This window comes from Nipponia nippon, unplaced genomic scaffold, assembly GCF_047370975.1.
Source record: "Nipponia nippon isolate SJK-2023a ecotype South Korea unplaced genomic scaffold, ASM4737097v1 scaffold_10, whole genome shotgun sequence".
NCBI lineage: Eukaryota > Metazoa > Chordata > Aves > Pelecaniformes > Threskiornithidae > Nipponia > Nipponia nippon.
Genome location: NW_028262291.1, coordinates 33,276,266 through 33,295,189, shown reverse-complemented (window position 1 = coordinate 33,295,189; position 18,924 = coordinate 33,276,266). Strand labels below are relative to the sequence as shown.

The 18,924-nt window shown below is 46.9% G+C and overlaps 2 protein-coding genes across 3 annotated transcripts in view; both read left to right on the top strand.

Moving 5' to 3' along the window:
• Positions 1 to 3,594, top strand: part of SLC39A9 (solute carrier family 39 member 9) — a 33,820-nt gene extending 30,226 nt beyond the window's left edge. Inside the window, exon 8 of one of the 2 annotated variants that reach the window (XR_015701991.1) lies at positions 1,604 to 3,585. Coding sequence is in view for 1 of the 2 variants with exons in the window: in XM_087746474.1 (XP_087602600.1) it covers positions 1,604 to 1,633 (30 nt within the window). In the remaining variant the exon portion in view is untranslated. Of the gene's footprint in view, positions 1 to 1,603 lie in introns of both variants that reach the window. The other variant, XM_087746474.1, reaches the window with a different exon arrangement.
• Positions 3,595 to 6,220: 2,626 nt separating this feature from the next.
• Positions 6,221 to 18,924, top strand: part of PLEKHD1 (pleckstrin homology and coiled-coil domain containing D1) — a 30,043-nt gene continuing 17,339 nt past the window's right edge. Inside the window, exons 1-4 of the mRNA XM_009473712.2 lie at positions 6,221 to 6,416; positions 15,047 to 15,140; positions 15,754 to 15,843; positions 16,379 to 16,455. Coding sequence (XP_009471987.1) covers positions 6,268 to 6,416; positions 15,047 to 15,140; positions 15,754 to 15,843; positions 16,379 to 16,455 — 410 coding nt within the window. The 5' untranslated portion in view covers positions 6,221 to 6,267. The remainder of the gene's footprint in view (positions 6,417 to 15,046; positions 15,141 to 15,753; positions 15,844 to 16,378; positions 16,456 to 18,924) is intronic.

Below are 18,924 nucleotides of genomic sequence, written 5' to 3'. Positions count from 1 at the left end.
GCTGGCCTTTATGCAGTCTGTGCTACTCCCGTGGCATGTACGTGCATGTCATAGGTAGTCCTCGACTTGACTTGGAGGTTTTCTGTGCAGAAAAGCTGTGTCACTTGGTCAAACTATGTCCTGGGTAACTCTCTACTGTTGCTACTGTCATGTGTGGGACTGGGTTGAATAATGTTCATCACAAGCAGGTAAGACGTGGATAAAGCGAAATGCTCTAGGAAAGGCAAATAGACACGCAGGTGGCGTGCATGCTAAGCTGCAAGCTTCCCAGCTCTGAACACTGTTACAAAACCTTCTTGGGGAAAGGTTTGCTGTTGCCTCTCCATGTGCGTGGAGGTTCAGCCGCCCCCCGAGAGGAGGACCGCTCCCACGGCTGCTGCGCCCTCCCACAGCTTGGGCAATGGGACGGGGATTTGGCCAGCTGGGGCGGCCCGAGCAGTGCGGCTGGCTAGGCAGCCGTCACCGCGGACAGGCAGCATGGCCCTTCCCCGGGGCGCAAGGGAAGGAAGAGTGTGCTGGTGGGCTCATAATATGAGAAAAGAAAGAAAGCAAAGCTATGTTTGTTTAATGCTGTTGAACAAGCTGCTGCCTGGAAGCAGCCTGTTTAACTATTCCAGTACTAAGCATTTTCTGTTTATGTAAGCCATGTGATCACTTTGTGGTGTTCAGGCTTGATGGGGGGAAAACTGGTATATTGCAGGAAGCCTATCCGGCTATCTTCCGGAGGAAGATTTTTCAAATGTAGCTGACCATTCTCATGTATTCTAAAGTCCCTAAAAAAATGCCTGTTTAGCAGAAACCTTTTTTTTTTTTTCTTTTTTAAAGCACCAGAGTGAATGAGTCGTCTTTTCTAGAAGAGATCTCTTAGAAGGATTAAAAAAAAAAAAAAAAAAGAAATTATCTCCTTTAGATGCTGAGAGAAATAGTCATTGACTGTGGTGTCAGTCCCTGAGCAAGTCCCCCAAAAGCCAGGCTGTGAGTGCTTACTGTCCACAGGGCCATTGGGCTGGCTGCTTGCTATCAAATCTCTTGGCTTCCGTAAACTGGCATTTTATTTTCTGTCTCCCTGTAAGTCTCCTGAAGTGGTGCTATATCCACAGCTAACGGTTTGATTAATATGATTCATGGGCCATCCAACATGGGTCTGGGTGGGTTTGAAGGGCTGGGACTGACGGAGGGCTTTGTCTGGAGCAGGTCACTGAGACCACGTGATTCTCACCAAGGGATGATGTCAGATGGGGTTATACATCTACAAGGATGATGTCAGATGGCATTGTACATCTACAAAGGCTCTTCACTTTAATGCCCGTTTGCTGGAATAACTTTTCTTTGAGCTCTGCAGGACAGCTCTGACTTCCCATGGGACACTAAAAACTTGATCACGTGCAAAAGAAACAAAGTGTCAATGCCTCACACTAAAGAGATGGATTGATGGTGGTTGCTTTTGTTCTATTTAAAATAGCCTCTGCACACAACTGTATGTCTGGGAAGCTGCTGGAGCATCATTTTGATAGATACATGTGACGTTTTATCTTTGCAAGAATGTTATATCATAAATTAAGCTTGAGCTGGACTTTCTTTTTATTTCTCCACGTTGTTCCAGGTACCTGCTGATACCTCCCATAACTGCTAACAGTTCTCTGGGTTGAAAACAGCTACAGAGCCTATCAGAAGCTGTGAGAAGAAAGGGAATCCATACTGGAAGGCAAAATCTGAATCTTTCCAACTCTGCAGCAGCTCTGATCCAAATCTCAATTTCCTGCCCAAGGATTAGTTTGTTCTTTTCTGCATAAAGTACTATTGTAAGGGTGCCCAGAACATAAAGGTATAACTTTTCACTTAAAAAAAATAAAATATACAAGCCTCCTTATCAGCTGCAGTTAGCCAGTATGTGTATCCTTAAACTGAAAGGGAGCATCTTCCAGCTGGACGGTGGCCTGTGATGATGGAGTGTTACTTCTGTGCTAGCTTGCACTGCTGTCTGCTTCAAAGGTTTTTCTGAGCAAAATTTTATTGGCTTGATGTGTAGGAAAAATAGGGACAACGTATTAACAAAACAATTCCTGTATCAGTACAACCTGTCTCTCCACAGGAAGGTTTTCTGAGTAAAGCTCTGGTGCTTTCTCTCCAGGATGTACAGCTGTGTTTCCCCTATGAGCCATCAAGAATGAAACATCCATCTAAAATCTTTAAATTATTATTCTGGAACAAAAATGTTTCAGAGAGAGGGTGAGCCTAATCTGTATCCCTGGAAGGTACAGCCACCTCAGGTTGCTGTGCATGTAACGGATCCAACCAAGTAATGGCTTTTCACCTCTGCTGCTCTCCTTGCAAGGCAATTCCACAACTCCCTTGCTGTGATGGTTACACACCTCATTCATGGCCAATTTAGGCCCATTTGGGACCTTGACAGGCAGGCCCATGCAAACCCCATGAAGTTCAACAAGGCCAAGTGCAAGGTCCTGCACATGGGTCAGGGCAATCCCAAGCACAAATACAGGCTGGGCAGAGAATGGATTAAGAGCAGCCCTGAGGAGGAGGACTTGGGGGTATTGGTTGATGAGAAGCTCAACGTGACCTGGCAATGTGCACTTGCAGCCCAGAAAGCCAACCGTACCCTAGGCTGCATCAAAAGAAGCGTGACCAGCAGGTCAAGGGAGGTGATGCTCCCCCTCTACTCCGCTCTTGTGAGACCCGACATGGAGTACTGCATCCAGCTCTGGGCCCGCAACATAAGAAGGACATGGACTTCTTGGAGTGAGTCCAGAGGAGGGCCATGAAGATGATCAGAGGGCTGGAGCTCCTCTCCTATGAAGACAGGCTGAGAGAGTTGGGGTTGTTCAGCCTGGAGAAGAGAAGGCTCCGGGGAGACCTTATTGCAGCCTTCCAGTACCTGAAGGGGGCCTACAAGAAAGATGGGGAGGGACTTTTTACAAGGGTGTGTAGTGATAGAACAAGGGATTAAGGCTTTAAACTGGAAGAGGGAAGATTTAGATCAGGTATAGGGAAGAAATTCTTCACTATGAGGGTGGTGAGGCACTGGAACAAGTTGCCCAGAGAAGCTGTGGATGCCCCCTCCCTGGAAGTGTTCAAGGCCAGGTTGGATGGGGCATTGAGCAACCTGGTCTAGTGGAAGGTGTCCCTGCCCATGGCAGGGGGGCTGGAACTAGATGATCTTTAAGGTCCCTTCCAACCCAAACCATTCTGTGATTCTATGATTAGTTATTGCAAGCATTGACCTTTATCAATACATTAAGAGGGGAAAGAATGCTTGAAACTAGACAGCAGTCAAATTTTTCCCTTTGTTCTCATGTAAAGAAGTGAAGTCCTTTTAGTTTCTTGTCATACTATGGGTTAACTATGCCTGTGATCATCCCTCAAGTCCTTTTCTGGATCTCTTCAGGGTTGGGGAGTCTGTTTGGCCAGAGCTGTACAGAAGGGATCTCGTGTGGGTCTGGTACCAGGGCTTATGTCTGCCTTCCCTTGTAATGCAGACTATGACTGCATTTTTCTTTTTGCACTGGTGTCACACGATTGTCCTGCTAAAGTCTCATATACTTGCGTCTTCTTCCTCTGTTCTTAGTAAATGACGAGCTCCCAGATTAAATACAAATGGATTATCTCTGTATAAATGCCTGTGTGCTTTTGGGCTGTTCGGTTTCACCAAGATCGTACAGCAAAACCAAGTCTGCTTGTGCTTCCCTAAGGATTTCTGTCCCCTGGAATTTGGAGAAGGCACTTCTGCAGGACCCGACTCTCCCTGCTTACCCTGTGGTCGACCCTTTTCTCTTGGCTGGGTTTTATGACTCTGTTCTTTTGATCCTGAAGTTCCTGGCCAGTTGAAGTAAGTTTTGCATCTGACAGAAATAACACTGAAGAACCTTTAAGCTGGCCCTCGTGCCGTTACCTTCTGTTTGTGAGAGGCAAGTTGCTTAGACCTGTTGTGTTGCTCTCTTGCTCTTTCCTTCACACAGGCCCCTGATTTATTTAGATTAGTACACACATAAAGGAAATGTTAACATAACCACTGCTATAAATTACTTTGTCCAGACGCCAGCAGTTAGAGAACTCACCCCACTGCTGTTTACTGCCCTACTATCGCTGGCTCCTGCCCATGTTTAACTCTTGGTGACTTGACAAAAGCAAGTTGCTTTCTCCCTCCCCTGGACCTGCCCGCTCTAAAGAATTTGCTGTGGCTACTCATTCCCTTGCTTGTCCTGGAAGTTTCTAGAGGAGAGAATATCTGCATATTTTATGTTTGAAGCTGGAGACCTCTTCTCTCTCTTGGTCTCTGTGAGATAAAATTAAAGAAGCAAAGGATGAAAACCTGCTTTTCCTCACTGAAGGTCACTGCTATCAGATCCTTGCATCGCTGATGCAGTACAATGGCAGGGGCACTGGGTTGTCCTTACACGGGAGCTCTGTGGCTTTTCATTGTGCGTTTATAAATTAAGGTGATGATGTTGGGCCCAGAATCCTTTTTACTCTTTGTGCAACATAATTCCGAGGAAACTTTTCCCTCTCCTGCAACCCTGGTTATGAGTAGTATTTTCTTTTCAGTGCAGTGTGTGGAATGGTCACTACAGCATTAATACTTCTCTTCTGCAATGCAGGGTTGTATTCAAGAGCTGGGGCTCAGGTGAGATGGAGGCATCTCTGCTGCTCTCCCCTGTTCCCCATCCTCTCCCTTAATGTCACTCTAAGATGGGATTTGCTGCTCCTTGGGACACGTCTTGTCTGGGACCAAAAGGCCAGTCAAAGCCAGGGTGAGAGAAAGTAACAAAGCACTGAGGTTGCTGACTCCCTCTATTTAGTGATCAATAGTGGCTTTTATCGGGGACCTGCATCTCTAATTTTCCTAGTACCAAATGCAGCCTGTGAGCTTAAGGCAAGCAGTCTGCGTTTCCTCTACTCAAGATGCTTTGCAAGTGCCTGTGACCATATAAAGCTCAGTGGGTCTGTGTCCAGAGCTGTGATCTAGCCTATGGCACATCCCAGTTTTCTAATCTCTGGGAAGGAGAAAGTTCTGTGTGTCTGCAGTGTGTCGCTTCTGAATAACTGCATTGGGAAGGGCTGACTTTTGGCAATTATAGCATCAACATCGATATGCATAGGATGGCATGGGTCAAAACAGGAGCAGATACCTCAGAGCATGTATATGTCTGCATAGGTTATACGATACCCCAGAACTCCAGATGCTTTAACAGGCACAATGCAGGCAGTTCTTCCCCGAATCCTAATCCTAGAAGAAAGGCAGGATGCAGGAAAAAACAATATGATGCTAATGTGCTTTCCTGTGGCCGTCACAAAAGACGGGATCTTTTGGAGGACTGTTTGTGCAGGGAGGAAGGGTTTCCAGAGAGGAACAAGGATTTAGGGAACTAGAATAAAAAGCTTGTTTCAGGAGTACTAAATAGGAGATAAACGGAGACTCACCTGAGCTGTGTGACTATTCCTCTGTCTCTGTGCTGTGGCCAAGAAGGAGCTGGTACCTAAGAGGCAGGGCAGAGGCTGTGCTTGCCATATCAAGAAGTAGCAAGGCATGGAGGCAGGCAGAATTTTGATCCTCTAACTTTGATCAGCAATGGCCCTTTAAGGCTGAGCAAGGCATGCAGCGTGGACACTGCCCAGTCCAGACCCGCAGCCACGTGAACTGTACCCGGGTGGGCAGTGCCAGGCTGGCACAGAAAAAGCCTCCCGATGGCAGAGGGAATCTGATTGAACTTGCTGGCTCCCACCCACTCTGCTCCCCTTTTCCTTAGGACAAATGAGAAGAACCCGTCTCCAAGCGCAAGATTTTGGGGTTATGTGTCAGAGTAAGAGATGCCTGACAGTAAAATGTCCATCTTGCCCTGATTTCAGGCTGGAGTGCTGCAATGCTGAGTGAAATAACCTTCTAAGCTGGCTCTGGTGCAGAGGTATTTTGGCTTATGTTATTGCTGGGAGCTTTCTCTCTGATGAGCTCTTTCTGTCTCTCTGTGTTCCTGATCTCTGGCTCTCGTCACTCTTTTTTTTCCTTGGGCTGGGATGTGTGCTGTCTGTAATGCATCAGGAAGTAATACGCAATGAGGAAACTCTCATCATCTGTGCATCAGGGAGAAAATTATTGACTGAGTGCTGAGCAGTCAAGTTATTGATTCAAACCATAGCCCAGTCTCTCCGTCTGCCGCTTGGAGTGGCTGGTTACGTCCTTCTGGTTCATTGCATTTAATCAGATTCCCCGAGCCGCCGCGCAGAGGGGGAGAGTTAGAACCAGATCCATCTATAATGTTTGCTTCAAAATCCAGTTCCATATCCCCTTCTCCGTCCATGGAGCAGGCAGATTCAGATGCTCTGGACATCAGCACTAAAGTGCAGCTGTACGGCGTGCTCTGGAAGAGACCCTTCGGGAGGCAGTCGGCCAAATGGTCCAGGAGGTAAGCCACAGGCGCTGGGGGACGCTCAAGTGAAATACGAAGCCTAAGGGTGCTGGGGTAAGTTAGAGCCTGCACACTTGGCTCCTCAAGAGCACCTAGCCAGGCGGTTTCACTAGGGGTGAAACTTTGGGCATAGCTTCCCTGCTCTTCTGAGTCTGCCTTACACACGTGGCACCCCGTTGTGCTTTCTTCTTTATCCGCCCAGACCCTGTGCTATGTGCACTTCAGGGTGGGAGTAGGGACTAGCTGCCTCCTCTGGATTATTATCCTATGACCATTTCATGAAAGAGGAAGAGTCAGCTCTCATATTTTTGCCCCCAAACTGCTTGACTTTGTTCATTAGCACTTGTTAAAGCTCTTTGAGTCCTTTGGGTGTGAGATGGCTAGGCTGAACTGACTGCATGTGGGACCGTGTGTGTATGGTCTGCAGGGGTTTGTGGACCAGCATCAGTACCGCTGTGCTGCGTGATGGTGATGGCACGCTTGGAACAGCAAATGCAGACTTTCTTCCCTGGGGGGGCAAGGTGGCTCTGAATTCTCTCCCATCTGGTGCTAGGGAGTTGGAAGCTGCTCTGTGTTGTGTATCAGCAGCCAGGAAGTTTGGAGCTGGAAAGCATTTGCTATAACCTTTTCCCAAGGATGGAAGTATGTTCTATAATACTGAAGTGATGGGTCAGTTTGAGGTTTAAAGTTGGTGTAGTTTCTTTATGCGAATCACTGAATCTCGCAGGGGAGTTTTCCGCTGGTTGTCAAATGATGAGACACGGCGGTGTATGGATGGGTACTCGCACAGAAACATGGTACAGCTCTTTCTCATTGCTCACTGGGGGTACATGATCCAATGGATTAAGCCTTCCAGCATTCCTGGATGGCAGATTAATGTCACTGCTGATAGACGTCATTGGCAAATGATTCAGTTAGAAGACCAGCAGCTGAGAAACTTGCATTTTCACCCTATCACTGCCAGAGATACATTTTGTGACCCAGGATTTGTTGTCATGATCTATTAAAGCAGGATAGGAGTACTTACCCACCTTTAGTAGTTTTATATCTGCAGATGAAAAAGTCTGCCAGGAAAGCAAAGCAATGTTGTTTTCTCCCCCCCCCCCCTCCTTTCCACTGAGGAAGGGCACAAATGAGTCATTAACAAAAGGCAGCACAGGAAGCCTGAGCTGCCTCTGGAGTAGAAGGGCCATTGTGTAGCCTTGGTAGCAGTGTGTCTTAAGGGTTTTTGGAAGAATAAATTAACCTGCATATGAGCGATGTCTGTCGGCTACCTCTGGTACTTACCTTTTGTGGGTACCTTTTTCTGCAGTCTGCAGTGTAGACACAACACATCAAACCCATTTCTAACCCCAGCTTTCCTGGTTTTGCTTTGTGTAGTAACCACAGTGCTGTCCAGTCTAAACCTGTGAAGATGGCATGGCCCGAAAAATAGTTAAATGTTGCTTGGGAAGCAGTTTTGTGTTTGTAGCCATCTTTGACCTGCGTGCAGGTTTTATGCTCTACTCCACCCCCCACCCCTGAAAGCAATGGCCTTTTTTCACCCAGGAGAGAATTTGTGCTGATGCTCCCTACTCAGCTCCCAAACATTGATATTTAAATGAATTATGTCTGGAAACTAATGTGACTGTGTTACGGAAAAGAAGTGGACAGAATAACGGAGGGGAGGGTAATTTGCCATGGAGGAGACATTCTTAAAAGGCTTTCTTCTTCCTAATCAAAATTTCTTGCAGGCAAATGGCTCATCTCTGCTCTCTCTATCATTATTTATTTAGTGCTGTTCTACTCCTAGAAGTCATCCCCATCTTCAGCACATGGTAAATATTTTAGTGATAGCAGGTGGGAAGAGATGGGGAGGTGACTGTGGGGCAGGGATGAAGTGGAAGGTTAGCTGTGAGCACGGCAGCTGAGGGTCCTGGTTGACTAGAGACAGGTCAGTGGGAGACGAACACAGGGAATCCATAGGGTTTGGAAGGAAGGGGTTTCTGGAGTAAAAAGACTGGAACAGGAGGAACAATAAGGTGTTTTTATCATAGCAGAGATTTGCTTTAAAATACAATAACATGCAAGATTTTTTAAGTCAGTCATTATGGGGGAGATAAGGAGCAATTCATCCATTCTCCCTACCTATCTCCCATGCCCAGCAAAGCGCAGCTGGTCAAGTGCATTATTTTATGAAAAGGAGAAGAGATGTTTCCCACTCCAGTTAAATTAAAAGAAAAAAATTGACTATTGCTAGATACAGTTGAGGATCTGATCTCTAAGCAATGTAGATTTTGTCCTGAAGTCTTGGATTACTACTTTTTATCTATTTGGTACTTACAGGTAGTACCTTTGCTGTGAAGTAATTTTGCACTGGACAATAGTACTACTCCCTGTCTCGAGGAAAGCTTTTCCAAGCTACGGGAGATAAACCAGGATGTAACAGGACGATTGATCGCAGCAGGCCATCAGCCGTGCAGATGGGTCTGCGTGGCTGTTGAGATGCATGATACCTACTGGCTTGATCCCCTTCGTTTGGCTGGAGCAACAGTGCTGCTAGAGACACTGGGAAGAAAAGCAAGTGTTTAAGGGAAGGATGGAGGCTGACTGGATAATGGATCAAGGAAAAAAGTCAAGGCATGGTGTCCAGTGCTTTGGCAATTGAAATCCCAGGTTTGGGGATTTCGCAGCAGTAGATGTTATGCAGGGAGCAGGGAGGGATAGCAGAGCCTTGTTTTAGTCAGGGCCGGCATCTGATGGCACCTGGGAGGGCAGCAAGGCTTGACATGAGGCAGTTTTCTGGAGCACTTTCAGTCCTTTCCCTTGCCCACACAATGGTCTGTCCTGCAGCCTAAGCACGTGTGTGCTGCCTCGAGTACTGACCGAGAGGGGCTGGGTGCTTCTGGCACCGGACCAACGTGGCTGTGTTTATCTGCTAGGGCTGACGTCTGAGCATGCTGCCTTTCAGAACTGTATTTTGAAATGCCATGAGCAGCATCCTAGCTCCTGTCTCTCCAAAAGAAGCAGTTCTATTCCTAATGTGAATTTTCTTTCCTTGTAAAGTAATATCCTTCCAAGAAAGCCGCAACCATCTTCTGAGTTTACTGGTGCTTTTGACCAGTCTAAGCTTGGGTCACTGCTGGTGTGGCTTTGGAAAGTCATATTCTCAGCCCGCCCTTGACTTATGGTCCTCCTCTTCCCATCAAACTGCACCCCATTCTTCCTTCCAATTAACAACAAGCAGTTTAGTCTCTTCCCTGCTACAAAAGTTGGGCTGGTAACGGCATCAGCCTGGCATGGAGTCTGGAGTGAAATGCACAAGGTACGTACCTGCCCTGGATGTGGCATGAATGGGGCGCTGTAGCTTTGCAGGTAGGAAATGATGCATCCTTCTCTACTGTGACTAATCCCAGCCCCATATAGAAATGTCAGGCTCTAAGCTGACTGCCACCATTCAGGTGTGAGAGTTTGGGGCTAACAGGGACAGTTCCAGGTGGTCGACCAGAGTCAGAAAAGCAAGGTGGAACATGAGGAATTGAAAAAGAGTAGAGAACAAAACACAAACTTTGCTTAGACCTCTGAGTAAATCCATCAGAGATGCCAGGTTGCTGCTGGAAGGAGGGAAACACAGCACAGGTAAGAGAGAAATTTTCTCCTCTCTTGGACCAGTCCTGGCTGTGGCACTGCAAAGCATGCACGTAACCTTGTTTTCCAGCAGAATGGCTACCAACAGTCACTGGCTGTGGTCACAGGACAGATGGAAAGGATAACTGTTTAGGACTCTTTTCTACTCTAAAAAACTAGGAAGCACATGGCTGCAGAGCAGTGTGTGTGCGTGCAGCACAGGGGCAGCAGGAGCTGCCGAGGCAGCGGGGCTGTGAGTCAAGCAGACCGTCTGCTTCCCTCTCGTCCTTGTAAACTTCCCACTTGGCTGGCTGCTGTCAGGAAGCATCCACCTCTTCCCGCTCCCTGCCCGGCTGGGCGCCGCTCCAGCTCCAGGCACCAGGGCAGGAGGCAGGCAGGAAAGCCTGGAGCTGTCAGGAGAGGAAGAGTGAGGGACAGGTACAGTGGTCTCTGAACTGACATGCTGGTAAAGATCATTTGCCCGTCGTTTTCTTGTGCTGTCCCCAGCAAGAGAGAACTAGGCTGATCTAGTAACTGGGATTCGCTGCCTGTGCTCCTGGACTGGTGCCCAGAATACCACCATTGGAAGGAAGGACCAGTGAGGCTGCTGCAGTTTTATAATGTAAATACTTAACATGGGCCATTATCACTTCAAAAACTTTTACAAAGAGTAGCGAATTAATCTTGTTAGCCCTCTGACACAAAGAAAGCACTTCATCCCAGAGATCGGGTATCTCTGCTCTTCCAGTATAGAGCTGCTGTGTCTAAACCTGACAGATCACGTCTCTGGCTTTACATCCAAGTCACTCAGATTGTTACTCTTCCTCTGCTATTCCAGTTTAATTACACTGCGGTTTCAGTGGTTTCTTGGTGCAGGATCTAGCGGCAGGGGATGGGTGACCCAAAGCAGTTGACCATGCATGAATGGCTCTTGTATTGCTTGTGCTGCACGTGGAGTGTGCACGGTTGTACCAGGTCTTCTCACCTTTGCTGCTGCTCTCCAGGCTTTTTGAATGCTTCTCTGTTTTTAAATCTCTTCTGTTCTGTTTCTTGTTTGTATTCAAAATCTTCCCCTGTCTTTCCAGCACTCCCTTTTCTTCTGCTGGCACATCTGTGCCTAATTCAGTGTCTCCAGCCCCCCAGTCCTAAATGGGTGTCTCTCCCCATTCCCCCTCGGCCATCTTTTCCCTCTCTGCTCTTACTCACCTGGCTGCCGCTTCAGTCTTCAACTTGCTCTTAAGTCTTGTAACTCTTTCTCCTCTACTACTTCACTTCATCCCTCTTGCCATTGTGCTGCATCAATTATCCTTGTATTGTCATATGGAGACTTTGTCCTGAAGGTCAAAGTTAAAGTGGTGAGCTTGCCTGCTTAGGTGTTGCCTCCCTGGTAAGGATAGATGAGGGAATATGATCTGAGCATAAATACATTATGTCCATCAACTAACCAGATTTTCAATGTTTTTCCTTCATTATTTGCTGCGGGGTTTTGTTGTTATTATTTTTTAAACTCTTATTTTGTACATTTTTATTCCAAATCCCCACTGATTCTCTCCACATCTGTGAGGTCAGGGACCTAAAAGTTCATTAATCTGCCAGAGGCACATCAGTTCTCAGAGATCTGTGCTATGCTTTGTTCTTGTTTTTGGTTTGGTTTTGTTTTCCACTGGAGCATAATCTATATTATGGGGATTATGAGGAGCACTGAGCAGACAAAAACTATGTAACTAACTAAAGCCTGGCTTTAACTGGGGGTTAATATTTTGATTAAAAATCGCACATAGTTAAAGACTGGTATCTTTACCTGTCTTGCAAATGCTTCTCGAGGTTGTTCAGACTGAAAAGACTGTTGAAAGCGATGAATAGACTTTCTCCATTTCATGTGGTGTGTTGTTTTTCATTCCTTAGTTTCCTATTTGTGTGCACAGTATCTGGTTCGCTCTGACCCACTGGACCAAGCACAGGCCATTGGCCAGGAGGATTGTTCTTTAAAGATGTTATTTCTGTATTTCTTGAGCAGATGAGGTAACATGTCCCTCTAAAAAATCAAGTCCTCGTTGAACTAAGCATTAGAGACATGAAGTGAAGATGCAGCTACTCATACAAAAACTTTCTTATAGAGTTAATGAAAAGAGATGGGAGGAAAAATGAAAGAGGAAGATACAAGGCTGCTGCTCACAGAAGTGATGTGGACAGGAGGAACCAGAAACAAGCCCTGTCTGCTCTGTGGAGGTCTTTCTGATATCTCCCTTGGCCAGGGTCAGCTCTGAGCCTGCTGCAGGGGTCGTGGCTGCCTGTGCCATTAATGCAAATGTATCTGAAAATACCAGTCCTTGTTTCACACAGAGCACAGAGGTGAGACCTTCATGAATCTACTGTATCAGTAATGTGTCCCATAGAGATGTGCCTAATGCATCTGCTAAATGGACTGGTGTCTCAAAGTTCTGTGAGCAGTTCAGCCCCCCACCTTCTCTGGGATGCTCCTTCCCATCCCTGCCTACTGACATGAGGAATCCATTCTGGTCCCTGATTTGTGATGCTGGCAAGAGATTTAGGATGGAGATTCCCATCACAGGGAAAGCAAGTTGTGCCCCATGGACAGTCCATCTCCGTGTCCATCTTAGGCATCTCTTACAATCATACAGAGAGAGTATGGACAGCTGCCACAGGTGGGGTCACACATTGCTTTCCCAGCTGAAGGGATGTTAGCTGCAGCTCCTCTGGGAGGTGCGCTGGGACACGAGCTCGGGCTGGAAGGGAGATGATCCCCTGAGTGGAAGGTGAATAGTAATTGCTCCTACTCAGATAACTTGCTGGACAGGCTGCACTGTGAATGAGCACCTTTTCAGTCCTCTACTGACTAAATGAGCTCAGTGCAGAAGAGTGATTTTTGCACTGAGTCATGCTGTTCTGCTTAGACAGATTTTGCCAGGCTGTGGTCAGGAACAACGGGTGAGGTTAGGCAGTGAACCATGATGTTCCCGGAGTATCAAATGAGAAGACAGCGTCCTGCTGAGGAAGCAAGCTGGCTGCTGCTTCCCACCTCTGATGTCAACACAAACAGGTATAGATGAGTGGGCAAGGAGAAGAAAAAATTTGGGGCACAATAATTGCTGCCGGTGTTTGTATGTTCTGAAGATTTCTGGGAGTAAATATGCATATGTTCAATGACTGTCACTTTTAAACATTTTGGAGCCGGCGCACAGTAGGTCCAGAGCTTGAGCTTGCTGCAGGCGTTCAGCAGTTTAGCTTTGTTCTGTGTTTTTTGGTCCCTCTGTGAGCCCACGGCTCATGTTTTCACGGCATGTGGCCATTTCATCTATGTTGCCAGAGCCATGGCAGACCATCAAGAGGTGGTGGAAGTGCTAAAGTTTTCTCCCGAGTATAATAATGATGATGATTATTATTAATAATGTATTATAATATATTATAATGATAACTGTGCCAGCTTCAGCTTCTTTCCTTAGCTTTAGGAACTAAACTGGTAACAAATTGCTGTGCTCACCTGTACTGAAGGCATCTGACGGGCCCTCTACTTTAGGAGAGGACTGGGGTGGGATGGGCACGTGGAGGTATTAGAATTGCTCTTGTGGATCAGACCTCTCGTCCGGTGGCCTATCTCTAACGCTGGCTTCAGAGGAAGGTGCAGGAATCCCCAGGCTGCCCACCTGGAAAGCTCTGCCCGGAGAAGTCCCTTCCTGATCCCTCTCAGTGGAGGCTTTCTGCCCAGAAGCAGGAGGCTTTCCTGGGGATGTTCTCATTATTCACAGAAATGCCTTATCCTTTCCAGATTCCTCATGAGCTCTTGTCCTTGGGGCCACATGAAAGTGATTTACACAGCAGTGTTTTGTACTGTGTAAAAAGGCATTCTTTATTAATTTGGAGCTTATTGCCTGTCACTTTCTTTCTAAATCCCTCTATTCTCATATCAGAAAATATGTACAGAACAGTGCAACACATTTCCTTTGTCATTTACTCTTTTGAAACCTTCCTACTAAACTAGTCCCCATCTTTTCAGCTGCTCTTCAGCATTTTTGAGTGCTGCAGAGATTTAGACCGAATTTAAGGTAAGTTAGATATCTTTCCCCTGTACCACTGCCTGCAGGATGAATGCAACCTTGGTTTTTGAAGAGAAGAGGGATTCTCCCCGAGGCATTTTGAACATCCAAATAAGCTACAAGTGGCACTCCTTTAATCACAACTTTGAGGACACGTTCCAGTAAATTAGAGGCTTGGTTTACAGAAGCTGTGATATTTTGTGGCTACTATACAGCGTTCATCAGAGCGTACCTAAGGCTAACTGAGCAGAACAAGGCACATTTTAACGTGACGCATATGAGAAAAAATTCAATTTCCTTTGCATTTACTAAGGTCAATGACAGGTAGCTTTGCCAGAAGCTCTGCTTAAAAATATCTGTAAAATTTATTTCTGCTCCTGAGTGCTGCCATGGCCAATCTTTTGCCTTGAGAGTTGCTTGGGGATGCTAGCCTGTGACTCCCTGACATATGACTTGCTGTTATGGTGGGAACGCTTCTGGCTTATGCCAAGATGACAGAAAAGAGGGTGGTAGGGACTAAATTGCAAAAATAAGTTTTTAGTTGCTCTTAGCCCATGTGAGAGAAACCCTTAAAAAAAGGAGCCGCTCTCTTCCAATAGTTTGAATCCAACACGTGGGCTAGACAAAGCCCGCAGAGGCCAAGGTGCCAAAAGGCTTTGGCTGTGCTTCTGTCTTGGACGCAGACCACCGTCCCATTCCCCTGTGAGTAAATGATGCTACGGTTTGCCTTCAACACTGATGTGTGCGTGCTGTGGTAAACCACAAGCACAACGCACTTGAACTCAGTGCTTAACGTTAAGCACTAGCACTTGGCTATGAACAGGCGTGAGGCACCTCACCTTAGGCTTGGATGGGACTAGTAAACTCTTCTGCTCAGAAAGCAGCTTTACTTAGGTGGAGATGTTATTGTGCTGTGAATCACAACCTCTGTTCTAGCAGAATTTATTTCCTTTCTCTGTCTTAAAGGTTCTTCATCATTAAAGAAAGCTTCCTGCTCTACTATGCTGAGAGTGAGAAGAAAAGCTTTGAAAGTAATAAATACTTCAACATCCACCCCAAGGTGAGTGGCGTTTGCATGGGAGAGGGGGTTATTCTCCTTCTAGCTTCCCAACCGCCCCATCCCTCCCAGCAAGGGAAGAAGAGGTAAATCACAAACTTCTCATAGATCCAGGGAAACCTCAAAAAAAGCAAGACTGGAGGCTGATGGAGCACATGTGCTTCCAAAGGTGCTGATTTCATCCAGCCTGGTTAGGGGCAGCAGGCCACCCATCTGTCCCCACACAGCACGTGTGGGTTGTTGACCTACTAGTGGTGACTGTAATGGATGTACAGCCTCTCTCATGCTACCACACTGTGACTCTGCAACATCTGCCCTTTTGGAAGATCACCTCTTGCTTGATAAAAGAGCTCCCACTTCCATGTTCTAGCTAGCAGCCTTCCCTCCAAGCTGAATGCAGGGGAGTCATCTTTACCCCCTTTCAGATACCACTTGGATGTCTCCTGGTGGTGGCGGAGTCCCTCTGCTTTTTAGGAACTGTGTGTATTGCCCCTCCTGGGATAGCCAAGGCAGGGCAGGGGCCCACAAGTGACCAAGGGTGAAAGTTCAGCTCCTGGTTAGTTAATAGTTACACTTGATTTTACTGACTGATTGGAGTGCTCTGGTTCATCTCCAGGGTGTCATACCCCTGGGAGGCTGCATTGTGGAGCCCAAAGAAGAGCCCAACATGCCTTATGCCATAAAGATCTCTCATGAAGACTTCCATGTAAGTAGAATTATTTTCTTCTCAAAAAAACCAAACCCAACCCAAACACCACAAAACACTTTATTGCTGATGAACAGAGCTAGACTGGCAATCTTTCCCACCCCACCAATGTGTGCCTACCCTCTCTGGGCAGACTGTCCTGAGAAAGAGGGTGGGTTAGCATCCTCAGTCCCCTCAAGGCTTTGCTGCTGCTCCTGCTTTGACAACCAACAAGGAAACTTGCTCTTTCTGACGACAGGTCTTACAATACCAGCAGACCAGTAGACAGATATTCAGGAGCCCTAGAGCTCGTGTCGCTCTATCATTTTATTCCTACCATGACCGCTTGCTGTGTGCATCTCTTTCCAAGCAAGAATGTGTGGCAGGCCTGGGTCGTAATTGCTCCCATGTAATGTCTCCTGCAGAGGTGGAAGCCTGCGGTGGGCTCTCCTCCTGCCACAGCTGTGCTAATTGTGTCCAGTTCATGCACAGAGGTGCATAAGGCACCAGCCTCTCTAATCCGGGTGTTTTTTCCCCCTCCCCTCCCCTCTTCTAGGGTAACATTGTTCTAGCAGCCGAATCAGAGTTTGAGCAGGCTCAGTGGCTGGAGATGCTACAGGAGTCTGGAAAAGTGTAAGCTTCTTTCTATTCCTTATTCTCTTTGATCTGCTCTGTAGATGTGTAAAGGATAAAGCGGAAAAAGCCTGACTAGGAGGACTATGGGGAGGCAGAGAAGCTCCCCAAGGCTAGTGAGATCTTTGCTTGCCTGCTAGAGCACGCTTTCTAAATCTCAGCAGACGCAGTAAGATGTAACGCTTAAAAAGGGATTTGACTTTCCTAAGACAGGTAGAAACTTCCAGAGCTGTAGAGCAGAGCCTACTATTCAGCTATGAGACTTAAAGCAACAAGCACTTTGCTCTGCCCTCCCTGGCCGCATTACAATGCGTATATGTGATCTCTCATGACTGTAGGGACAAAAGCTGCTCTTTCAGGCAAGTTTAATTTGTAATACCAGTGTGTGCATACAGGTATGCATGGTAAAGGAGGTATCTCAGTCAATTCCAACACTATGAGGCTGAAAATGTTCATTTGTAATTAATGGGGAACACAGTATTACAGTGGATCAGCCCAAGCCAAGCTCTGCGCTGCTGCAGTGAGCCTGGTTTTGGTGCTGGAGCAAGCTCAGTTACCTCCATAGTACTGTATGAACTGCAATACAAAGCTGCCCATTAGAGCTTCATGGGAGCATGAGCCCATGGGAAACAAGACCCAAGGCAGAGGTCTGTCACCCACTCAGCATGAGCAGACTTGGCCACTGCAGAGGAGGAGGGACCCCGAATCAGCCCTGGAGTAACTCGGAGGTTTTCCTTCAGTAGCACAGGTCTGCACTTGCCTTCATCAACGTTAGACTTAACTATTGCCAAGGGCAATAATTTGGGGGCCAAATTAATCTTTCAAGTGTGTACGGGAGGGAAGGAGTGTGGCTGCACAGCTCAGGAGGGGTTCTCTCAGGCAAGCCCTGTGCGGCTGCTCATTTCACAGAGCCTGCCTTTTCTCTAGTCCTTGCTCCAATATTCCAGCACTAGTGTTTAAAACAGGAGCTAGAGAGGTGGCTGCTATCATACAGCAGACAACCTGCACCTAGCTAAAAATCTGCCTGTGACACCCCTTTCCCTCCCCTCTCTGCTTCTGTTCTTGCATCAGAGGAGCAGAGTGATGCAGCTCCAGCACCAGCTTAATCAGTGCTGATGATAGCCTGCATGTGAGGAAAAGCACAGATTATGTGATTTATGTTAGCGGGGTCAGGTTGGGTGCCAAGCAGCAGCCAGAAAGGCACAGCGTGGGCCAGTAAATTGATCTGCAATGAATCGGTAAGCTAAAAGGACACAGCTGAAATCTTCTAGGCAACCTGTTTTAGTGCCCTGTTATTCCTAGATGGAGATTGTACTGCTGAAGGCACTGCAGCATTTACGGTTTATTGTGATTATTCTATGTTCTCCCTCATTATTTAGAACCAACCAAAGGAAACAAAAACCCAAAACTCAAAAAAACCCAACTTCATAGACTGAGATTTTGTTAAATAAGGGAAAGAGAAAAAAATGAACCCTGGATGGGAAGTGTCCTCTATCCTCTCCTCTGTTTCAATTTTGTCTGCTGCCTCTTTACATCTGGGACTGGGTGGGGGGCATGGGGGGTGCCTGCACAACTGCTTATTACCTCCACCATCAGAGTGTGCTCAGTGATGCCTTCAGCTCTTCACTTCTTTCCAAGCCTCCTGGTTTGATAGGGAAACCACTTACTCAGTGTGGAGGGGAGCTGATGGTCTCTCCACGCTTCTGAAGTGTTGTGGCTTGGACTTCTCACACTTGCCAGATCTTGAAAGCTTTTCAGAAATGCACAAAGCCCTGATTCCCAGCTGCCCAGGCTCTCTTCCCACACAGAGAGGCTTTTGCTGCTGCTAGTGGGGGAGAGGGGCACACATACGCTCTCTGTGTCCATAGTGGCATTCCCTGTACTGGTTAAAAGTAGACTTGGTGGGCAATGGGGAAAAAAAAAAGCAACAAAAAACCAAAAAAACCCCAACCAAACAAAAAAAAAAAACCCAAACAAAACAAACCAACAGATCACCAACTCTTTTTGTCAGGAGAAAGGCATGAACAACTAGGACATGGTTGAACCCAGCTGAGAATAACGCTGAGTGCTTGTTCTGAGGAACGTGCTAACAGCTGCCATGCCGTGTGCGTACCTGTGACACTCTGCTGGGGCCATTTGGTGATGGGCATAAAAAAATAACCTGGCATTTGGGGAAGGAGAAAAAATTGGGTTGTCCTGGTTCTCTTGTTTTCTGGAAGATATTTGTGGCTGCTGCTGGATAAGAACCAATTCTCTATCTCTACTCCTTCAGGCCCTTGGCAAAACTATGCTCCTTCCTTACCCAACCCTCACACCCTCTACTTAGGCAGCCTTACCTTCATATAGCCTGTCTCCTTGGGTGCCCATACCTTTGTGTCCCCTCTTTCCTCATCCCCATAAATACACAGATGATTATCCATCCTGGGCTGTTACCTATAGAGAACTAGGTAACATAGTACATATGTCTGG